Source organism: Amblyomma americanum, chromosome 3, assembly GCF_052857255.1.
Source record: "Amblyomma americanum isolate KBUSLIRL-KWMA chromosome 3, ASM5285725v1, whole genome shotgun sequence".
NCBI lineage: Eukaryota > Metazoa > Arthropoda > Arachnida > Ixodida > Ixodidae > Amblyomma > Amblyomma americanum.
In genome coordinates, this window is record NC_135499.1 from 217,040,835 (window position 1) to 217,051,374 (window position 10,540).

Here is a 10,540-nt window from a genome sequence, read left to right on the forward strand (position 1 = left end):
ATATAATAATAATTAATATTTCAAGGTCTGCTACGTTTGCGTCTATACTATTTTCGACTGTGTACCTAGCTTGTCTTTTAGGTTACGGCGCATGATGCTGCGTGAGCGGCAATGTGATGAATTAACTACAATGGCCGTGGCTGTGCAGCTAGGCGTATGTCTACACACTGCATGTGCTTGGGTTGTAAGCGCTGAGTTTCTGCACTGTCAGGTGCTTGTGCCTTGCAATTCTCAAAAACGCTCTCTGAAGGTTTTTTTTTTCTTTGCTCGCACTATGGTTCTAAAGGGGTTTATTTAATATAAAGGCACAGAATATACTGTGGACTCACTCAGCTCACGAGGGGTCCCACTTGTTTCTCTGAAGGATTTTAAGAGTTTCAATGGTTTTTTTTTTCTCGGAAGTGCCACGCCCACGGTGAGAGTATTTGAAGGTTCAGGCTCCTTTCCTGAGTCACCCACCCCCGAAAGCAAAGCACCGGGCCGGGGAATAGCTCGTACCCATAATGGTACCCGAATAATGGTACCCGAAAGCTGGAGTCGAACTCACCTCCTCCCGGTGCCGAGCCGGGTGCTCCGCCTTTAAAAGGGGAGTTTAAACTATGCATCGCGCCATCTTGCTGATGCTGGGTTGCAGCGCCTCAGGGAAGACGTATTGGCGGCTGAAGACTGCGCACGTTACAGCTAATAACTACAGTGCTCTCTAGGGCTGTGCGAATAGTAGTTTACAAGTAAATCGAGTCTACTGCAATGTCCTCCAAAAAATTACGGAGACAAGATATTGCTTCGGATGAACGACAGCAGCATGGCCACAACATTTCATGTCTTTTTTTACGATAAGAATTGGAGGGTACGCTTAAGCTCCGCTTCAAGAGTATGACGCGATACCGTTAATGTGTTACTTAATGCCTCTGTACGCGGAATTGGTCATCCCTGAGTGTCGTCATACTACTCCTGGCGCAGTGGTGCAGTGGTTAAACGATCCCCCACTGCCGTGCCATAGCAGGTGCTGACACAGGTGGGGCTTGTACGACCCAGGTCGCTCTTCCCGAGCGACCAGTCATTAATTTAATTGCCACCTGCCAGTGCAGTCAGTTTGCGCACACTCCGGTGGGAAGCTTGTGAAGGCGCCACAAGGTCACGTGATCTAGGTGGCCCACCTGGTGGCTTCTCCGGGGATTTTTAGCTCAAAACACTGACGACGACGACGGATTTTCTACAGAGCGGGGCAACGGGGTCCTTAATGCGGTAGCGTTAAAGTCTAGAAAGAGTTCAGAAGGGAAAGAAAAGCTATAAAAATTGCTTGTTTTTCTTCCGCCACAACGATTTAATAATAATAATAATAATAATAATAATAATAATAATAATAATAATAATAATGTTTTTTTGGGAAAGGAAATGGCGCAGTATCTGTCTCGTATATCGTTGGACACCTGAACCGCGCCGTAAGGGAAGGGATAGAGGAGGGAGTGAAAGAAGAAAGGAAGAATAGGTGCCGTAATGGAGGGCTCCGGCATAATTTCGACCACCTGGGGATCTTTAACGTGCACTGACATCGCACAGCACACGGGCGCCTTAGCGTTTTTCCTCCACAACGATTTCCCGAGTGAAGAAAGCGAGAAAGAAAGAAGGGCTGTTTTTCGCATGCACGTGCCCAGGCACGAGGCGAGACGCCGCGAGGTGACGGTTATTGCTACCTTTTGGTTTCGGTGCAGTCTTTCGCAGCCGACGCGTCCCAACGGCGTCCGAGCGATCTCGCCATGGAACAGCAGAAGCTGATCAAGAAGGAATACCTTACAACGCCAGTCCCCCTTTCGACGTCGCCCGCCATCCGCTTCTGCCTGAGCAAGAAGGTGACGCACATTTATCGAACGCTTGCGCATTGTGCATGTAGCCTGGAAAGCGTAGTTTACGACAACCATCGAAGTAAGGTGGATGTCCACGGTATACCTGACGCCCAGCGATGCGCTTTTGAGTATCGCCGGCCTTTGATTTCGTCACTCAAGCACTGTGCAGGCCCAAGCGTGTAGCTGATGACTTCTCGGACAGAGACGTCTTTGGTGTTGAGGTCGTTGCGTGCAGGTTATGGAGTTTTCAACATTCTGATTACGTCTTACTTTCCCTCGGTCCCGCGCTTGTTTAAAAGCGCGTATGTGGTTTTCCACCATGACAAAGACTAACAACACTGGCGGTCTGTAAGCAGTTGAGTCAATTCGCGTTGCTCTACTGATTACGGCTGCGCAGGCGATTGTGCTGCTCGTTGTCGCCGTGGTGGTCCTTGGATGCGCGCTCGCGGCGAACCTGATCCACACGTACTGGACGCCGTCCTTCACGGCCGACGCCAGCACCTCCGGCAAGTCGGACGACGACGAGTACCTGCCGCTGCCGGTTTCCGCTCCGTCGGCAGCAGCGGCCCCGGCACTCGCGGTCGTTATGGAGGCCCCGGCGCCACCTGTCGACTCTGGAGTTCCTTCGCCGGGCGCCAAGATTCAGGACACCTCCGTGGAGCCAGAAGCCACCGCAACGCTGTCCATCGGAGATGAGAACGGCCTCGACACCAACGAGACGGTGAGGGTCTCTTTCGAAGACAGGCGGGGACTTTCCGCTGCGTGATGCTGTTGGGCTGGAATGGCGAAACGTTCTCAGGGCAATGGTCAGCTAAAGCGCATTAACAAAAAGGCTCGTAAAGTTCCACTTGCTGAGCTCTGCTTTGATGGATGCGTCAGGTACTGAATGTGAAGCCATATCATATGTTCGAAATACGAGGTACAAAGCAGAGATTGACGACAAGCGCTCGTATGCACTATACTAGAAGCAGTGAGGCACTCTCTGATATACGTGCGTTGTGACGCTGGTTGGAGACTCATAGACCCTTTGACTTAGGTGTCCTCTAGGTGTAGTCGCCACTGAATGCTTCAGGCACGCACACACGCAGCGCTGAAATTCTCTTGTTGCACAAGTTTCTCAATAAAAATTAGCTTGGACACATATGCTCGGCCTTAAGGATAGGACGAGATCGCTTAGTGGATTCATGTGCATATATGCAGAATCGGTCATTCTCTTCATTTACATTCGTAGATGGCTGAGAGTCCTCATAGCCCCGCCAGATGGCTGTTCCAAACACAGCCACCGGTGGGGCTTGCGAGCGCTCTTGCCGAGCAACCTCTCGCGGCTAATCATTAATTTCACAGCCAGCTGCCACTGTGGGCAGTTCGCTCGCAACCCGGTGGGCAGGTTGTAATGACGTCGCAAGATCGAGCGACTTACGTGGCCAGGTTGCTCGGGAAGAACAACCTGAGTCTCGGCCCCAGCTCCACTGGGGATTTCTCGCTCACGCCGACGACAACACCGGGATTTCCGCTGAACAGGACCCTTAACGCTGTCGCGTTAGAACGAGTGTGTTCCGCTGTCTGCACGTGCTTCCTCGTGTGCGCATTAAGATGCTATCAGTGAAAAGAAGGGCTCGCGCACCTTATTCGTCACCGTCGTCCTTTCCTGGCAGCGGCGAGTGGACCCGCGGTGCCTGGAGCCCGCCCAGATGACAGTGTGCACCGGGGAGGCGAGTCGGTGGCCAGCTTTCTTCTTCGACGGCCGCCGCTGCCTGACACCCGAAAGCGTGCCGCCACCCGGGTGCCTGGAGGGCGCCAACCGCTTTCGCTCGCTGGGACACTGCCGCAGCGCCTGTCAGGTGAGGAAGGGTGGGCGCGCCACTCGTCGCTGCTCGCAGCGAACCCGTTGTTAGCGGCACAGATATGCTGATACGGCGTCTTCAATGTCTACGCACAGTTTTTAGAGGGCATTACAATATGAGGCACGGATATCAATTAATAGCCCTGCAATAGGGAACATTTTTCGAAAAGTATAGTAACAAAAGCTATTACGCGAAATCACAAAAGCTCCATTGGAGCAACAGCCGGCCGTCCGTCGACGTAGTCACACGCTGTCAGGTTGTGAAACAAAAGGATTGAACTCTGGCAGCTGCATTACAAAACCACGCCATCGCCGCAGTCTACCAAACCGCGTACAAAAAAACTGGCACTCTCTCGCGCTCTGTTTGGATGTCGTCGTCTACATGCTACGACCACGCGGGCACTGGCACGAGCAAGACGAGATTGGACGCATAGCAGCTGTAATGAAAACCGAAAAGGCGTTTAGAAGCGCCATCTCGCAAGCATGCCACAAATCACGCGGAACAGCGGAAGATTTGAACCAACAAATCAGCAAACAATAGCGGTAAAAGATGGTTTGGTTTGGTTTATGGGGGTTTAACATCCCAAAGTAACTCAGGCTATTAGAGACGCCGTAGTGAAGGGCTCCGGAAACTTCGACCACCTGGGGTTCTTTAACGTGCACTGACATCGCACAGTACACGGGCCTATAGAATTTTGCCTTCATCGAAATTCGACCGCCGCGGCCGGGATCGAACCCGCGTCTTCCGGGCCAGCAGCCGAGCGCCATAACCACTCGGCCACCGCGGCGGCAGCGGTAAAGGATGATACAGCATGGAGAGAACAGACACCCACGAGCGCCAGCAGTCGCTCGTGGGTGTCTGTTCTGTGCCATTAGTCTGCGCTGCGCTCCTTCAGAACGTTCAGTCAACCCCTACCCTTGGATGCGCCCGTACCTGCCTGCCCGTGTCTGTATACGTCAGAGCACTTTTCAGCAAACACAGAATGAGAGCCAGGCCCATCGAGTGCATCAGAATACGTCACCGCAGATTAAGGTGCCCGAGTCACACTCCATGAAGAGAGGAAGCGCCGATCACGTGGGAAGCCAGGAGTGCTTGTCAAGCAAGCTGAGGGCATACGGTTGAAGCGACGGACCAGCGCCGAAATTAGAGCACAGGAGGTAGAAGCGAGACGGTTGAAGCGCCAAGCCGACACCGAGACGAGAGTGGAGGAGGCAGAGGCGAAGCTAGCGAGACGTAGAGCCGAAGCAGAACTTAGGGCCAGAGAAGCAGAAGCGAGGAGAGTGACGCATCGTGTTCACCGGTAGTGCATAAGGGCGCGCCATGAGGATCTATGCTATCGCAATGTCACTCGTAATCAGCTTTTACGCGTCCCCTTGAATATTTACGGTTATGTCACATCACCACCTTAGCCTTGCGAGCTACGTTTGTGTGACCGTTTTCTTGTGTGTCTTTATTCCGAGCGACTTAAAAATGAAATTTTCTATGTGAAAGCTCATACTCATTTTGGATGGACAGCGCAAATTTGATGGTACATACAAGCAACGCAATTTCATAAGATATTTGGACTCCTGTAGACCAGCTGCCCGCCGTACACACGGCGAAAACATGATCGGATCTAAAGTTATGTATAACCACTTAACGTTTAGCGGCACACACAAACACACAAAATTTGAAAGCTCTTTCCAAACGGTAGTCATGTGAAAAAACTGCCGTACCATTCCGGTAAAAACACCATGCAGTGATAGGTACTCAGATCCACTAATCTTAGCCCGTTACGCAGCGCAGCGGAACATAATGAAGGCAGGGTGGGCCTTAACGCGCACAGTGCTGCCGTTTCTGTTTTTATGAATGCTTCTGTGGCGCCGTGCGTGCTCTTTTCCGCAGGGCCAGGGCGTCCGCGCTGAGTGCCGCGAGCAGATGCGGCTGGTGCCCTGCTCGCGGCAGCACGTCAAGCGGAGCTGGTTCTACCCGGCCAACGGCAGCTGCGTCGAGTGGGGCTTCCCGGAGGGCAACTGCGTGAGCGTTGGGGTGCCCCTCTTCCAGAGCCTGCAGCAGTGCCTGCTGGACTGCGTGCACAACGACGCGCCCGCCTGCCGCGAGTTCCCTGTTGCCCAGCGATGCGGGGAGTACCAGGCAAGCCTCCTTTCATGTCAGCCGACCTGTTCAAAAGAGGGAGGGAGGGGGGGGGGGGGGGCGAATTTACGAGGACTGTGCTCGTTATTACTATTGAATGTTGTACAGTTACTGTGCTACCATATCTCTTCACGGCCCCAGCCATCTCGATAGGCCTATGCTCGTATCTGTGTATGATGATCGGTGGTTGTTACCAGTCCTCGTGGAGACCCGAGACGTTTCTTGTCTTTGACTTGCCCGGACAGTTGCCTTTGCACAATGGCACCGTTGTGCGGATAACTAACACAGATATGGAACGTAGAGGCAGATAGGATTGCTCGAGAGCACACAAACCGAGCCTCCACTCAAACTGACCTCGACAACCCAGCAGCAGAGCCGGTACCCCTGAGCTACTCAGACATTCTAAACTATCACAGGGGAACGCGACTCAAATATCCGCCACCCCATAACAGCCTACACCAGCAAGGTGCAGTAGGCTGGAGGCTGCTGCAAAGGGGGACTTTCCCCAATCTAAATACCTTAAGTAAAATCTACCCCACGCAATACAGCAGCAAATGTCCGTGGTGTGGAGAAAAACCCACGTTAATGCACATAACGTGGGTGTGTCAGAAAAACAAGGATCTAGCAGCAATAAACAAAAACCCGAGTGCGGAACAGTGGGAGGGGATGCTCTCCAGCGAGGACCCGGCCGTCCAGCGCGGATTGGTGCGGAGAGCCTACCTGGCGGCATACCTCAGTGGAGCCCTGGACCAGGGGCCCCAACCCTGTTAAGACGGGCTGCAATAACTCATCGGAAGATGAAGAAGACAGCCCGCGACCGCTAATAACACATTTTAATATCAAATATAAATAAAGTTTTTCCTCCTCCTCATGCGAACGACATGTGGTTCGTTCCAGGCGTATGTCGGATCTGAAACCTCGAATAGGAAGAGTGTACGTCGCACATGAAAATTGTCTACCACTGAGTCAGGCATATTTAGAGGTCTTCGAGCACTGTGAAGTTTCCTTTCTTCCGGCTTTCTTCTCTCACCATATGTTTCTAAAAACACGGTCGTGGCGCTTACTAACAAAAGCTATCAAAATCTTTTCATTTTGTTGCTTGGTTCTCAGTAACTACAGGTAACGAACAAAGTTGCAGTAACCGCTGCCGATTCTAGAAACATGGTTGAACATCACCTTAGTATTCATAGCCTAGTAGAAAGCGCTTCCTTCAAATATAGTAGGCAGGACTGGCGTTAAATGCGGATCGATGTTCTCGCTGCCAGGAGGGTGCGCTTGGTACGTTCGTTTTAACTCGCTCAAAAATAAAAAGCTGTAGTTTTATCTAACCAACCATTGTGCACTATTGAAAGCTATTTTCAATATGCTGGCCACAACATAAGGGCGCTTGTAGCGACATGAAGGCAATCAGGCGTAGCGGTCGAGGTACGCTGTAGCTAAACTTCTCTTCTTGGACATATTATACACCCCTTATATCTGTACCTCCCTTACGTGACCCTCTGCTCGCTAAGATGACACGTCTTAAAAATGTAATTGCGGTTATTGATCTGCACATTTTGCTTAATTAGAATAGCGTTTCATATATAGTAATCTTCTAAAAATTTTACTTTATGGGTGAAGCAAGCAGTTAGCAATAGCATACTGACCAGCAGTCAAAATGTTGGTGCAGCTTTTGAAAATTCCGATTTATGGATTGTAGAGAATTGCACCAGAATGTCAACGCAGCTAGCTAGTATTGAGCTACATAGCGAAACCAGTAGAAAAAACATGAGCTCAAGTTGGTAATTTCACAAATTACAATTTTTTTATTAAAGAGAGCAGAAACCAATTAACCAGACAACGCATGAGCATCGAAGAAATAGGAGCCCATACAGTCAATGAAACTAGTCACTCGCAATCATACCAAAGAGCATAATCTGCTAAATTTCGTGACGTTAATTTCACTTGCTCACTTTAACTACGTTACATAACACTTACTTTAAATTACTTTTCCTTTTTGTCTGCCGCGACGACAACCACTTGTTGGTGACTTGTTGGTGACAGTGTCGCTAGTGACATTTTTTTATTATTCTGGTCGCAGGTTAATTTCCCTGTGTACTCCGCCGAGAACAAGAATGGGCGCTTCGAATGCCTGACGGTGGACCCCACGGACAAGATCTGCCTTCTGGGGCGCAACATATTCCCCAGCCAGCGAGCATGCGCGCGCGCTTGTCTCGTTTCGTGATAAAGCTTTCTTCTTGAAATTTCGCCGATAATTTTTGACTTCGTACTTGTCTGTATGTAGCAAAAAGTTCGTTGCGACAGAATAATGATTTTTGTGTTTTTAATCTTAGAAATTGTGCTCTAATGACAGCTTTTTGCAGTATGATGGCCACAGCACAAATAATTAAACCCATCAGTGGTAGCGCTCGAGGTATGCGCTAGCTAAATTCCTCTGCCTGGGCATATTATATAGGCTCCGTGGGTCTTCGGGTTATGCTTGGCTTCAGGAGGATAGGAATACGGCCTCAATCTTGCCCTTGGTGTGTTAATGCGTTCCAACGAAAGATCGAAGAAAGCAGTTCAGTCCAGCTTTAAAAGCTTTTAGCGGAACGTACTAATCTGAAGAGAAACTAAGCCTGCAAGAGGTACGAATCGATGCAAATGACACACATCGTTGCATTGGATCTGAAGATTATCTGCCACAGTGTACGAATGTGTTTTTCGATGGCTTATCAAAAGACAGGCAACATTTATTCCTGGGAAGGCGACTCGAGCTGCTTTCTTGGTCATTAAGAATTGCAGCGCTTATTCATTACACCAAGGAACAAGTTGGAAACAGCGCTAATAATTGTCCTCTTAAGCGTTCTCATAAAATTTCGGCTAATTAGCCGCGGCGCTGTTTAACCGGAAGCAGTGGGACTGTGCTATTGAGAGAACGGAATCAAGCACTCGGGGATGCTGAAAACAAGAACAGAGTAGAGAATGAAGAGTTGCAGGGCGTTGCTAGTGATTGGATGCGCAGATCTCGAGTCTTACTTATTTCTGGTTAGGCTTTTATGCCAGGCCAGCGCCGCCATTTTCTCAACGCCAGTCATAAAAATCCGCTCTTCGGATGACCAGCTTACGTGTGCAACAAGAGCCCGAACCAGTTCACCTCCCTGTACGAGTGACGCCACATCTACGTGGAGGCCAGCCGACCGCACGAGGGATGTGTTGTACGCCCCAGAGTTTGCACTGTGCATAGTGTGTATACATAGCAGCAAGTCGCACTTGAGCTTCGCGGCACACATTGCGAATTTATCACGTATGCGGGCAGCCTCGTCGCCACGGAAGTAGTACGACACTTAGGCCTAGCAGGACGGCTCAATGGAATGTTTACTGGGTCCTGTCCCGTCCTTAAGTAGCCTCGAAGAAGTAAAGGCAGCGAAGTGGTGACCAGCGCGCTCGTGCCTCGGCGAGCCAAGCTGGTGATAGGGGACAACTTTCCTACTGCTCAAAACACGGCTCTCACGGGCAGCTGGCGGTTATCGAATGGCGACGATTGCGTAGACTGGCGGTTCTCGTTCGGGCTGTGCCTGGCTTTGGGTTCGCTACTGCGCCAGTACCGGAAGAACTGCCTGCCGCCAAGGAACAAGCTTTAGTGCTGCCACAGACTTGAGCCCCCGTGTACAAGCTGAGGCAGCTCAGGTACCCTTGCTTCGCCGTCATAGGCTACGACGGGCGCTTTAGATAAACCACACGCCGAAATGTGTTCTCAGTTCTGAGATGTCGATGTTCTGGCTAACAAAACTCTTATTGCATTGGGCTCAGAACTTGAATCTGGTTTCTCTATCTTCGGCACCTGGAAAACTGAATAGGTGACGGCGGCTTGTCAGGCTGTTCTAATCATAACAATTTCAAGCTTATACCGCCGTTGTGAGAAGTATAGAGATCTCCACTTTTGATTTCGAGCCGCTCTGTGTGGCTGCTCTTGCACCACTGCGAATGCTCCATATCAGCCGAGAGTGAGGTGAATTATCATAGTCAAGGGTCCACTGGAATCCGTATTCATCCTTCAATAGCATAGGACCTCCGTATTCCCGCTACGTAGGCTAGTGGCGAATCCAGTGCCTTCTAGATTCTTGACAAAGGCTGTACAAATATTCCGCCTCACCGGCTAACTGCATGTCGTACTGTTGACACCACGGGGTGCGCCGAGGAATCGAAAACTGCGCAACAAAAAGCAAAACACTGTTTTATCGCAACAACGTTAACGCTCTCCTTCTGCAGAAAATCCGGTGTCGGCGGCGGCGTTGTGAGCGAAAAAGCAGGTGGCCCACATGCCACGTAGGTCACTTCACTTTGTGGTTTCATCACAACCTGCCCACCAGACTGCGAGCAAACTGCCCACCGTGGAAGGCTCAAGTTAAATGAATGATTGGTGCCGGGAGGCTGCTCGGTAAGAGCGAGCTGGGTCTCACAAACCCCACCGGTGGCTCTATTTGAAACAGACAGCTGTCGGGGCAGTGGCGCATTGCTTAACCACTGCACCACTTCTCCAACGGTGGTATGGGGACACCCCGCGATCTATTCATGTATAGAATAACCAATACCGGCATTAACCCATTAAAGCTATCGCGTCATACCCTTAAGGCGGCGCTACAACAGAATCAGCAGCAACAGTTTAGAAGTAATTGACGTTACCGGACCGGATGTGGCGTCACTTCCGGGAAAGGCATCAACAGCTTCTAACGCTAT

General features: G+C 50.6%; 1 protein-coding gene across 1 annotated transcript; it reads left to right on the forward strand.

Annotated features, from left to right (window-relative positions):
• Positions 1 to 1,692: 1,692 nt before the first annotated feature.
• Positions 1,693 to 8,045, forward strand: LOC144124382 (uncharacterized). Its single transcript, XM_077657010.1, has 5 exons — positions 1,693 to 1,850; positions 2,242 to 2,565; positions 3,500 to 3,685; positions 5,573 to 5,821; positions 7,902 to 8,045. The coding sequence occupies exons 1-5, from the start codon at positions 1,758 to 1,760 to the stop codon at positions 8,043 to 8,045; spliced, it is 996 nt and encodes a 331-aa protein (XP_077513136.1). The 5' UTR covers positions 1,693 to 1,757.
• The last annotated feature ends 2,495 nt before the right edge of the window (positions 8,046 to 10,540 follow it).

What these genes read in the sequence shown, in the direction of transcription:
- LOC144124382 (XM_077657010.1), top strand. Translation starts at nt 1,758, where the DNA reads ATGGAACAGCAGAAGCTGATCAAGAAGGAATACCTTACAACGCCAGTC. An exon ending in GCCTCGACACCAACGAGACG is followed by an intron (nt 2,566 to 3,499) that starts GTGAGGGTCTCT and finishes CTTTCCTGGCAG; the next exon opens with CGGCGAGTGGACCCGCGGTG. An exon ending in AGCGATGCGGGGAGTACCAG is followed by an intron (nt 5,822 to 7,901) that starts GCAAGCCTCCTT and finishes TTCTGGTCGCAG; the next exon opens with GTTAATTTCCCTGTGTACTC.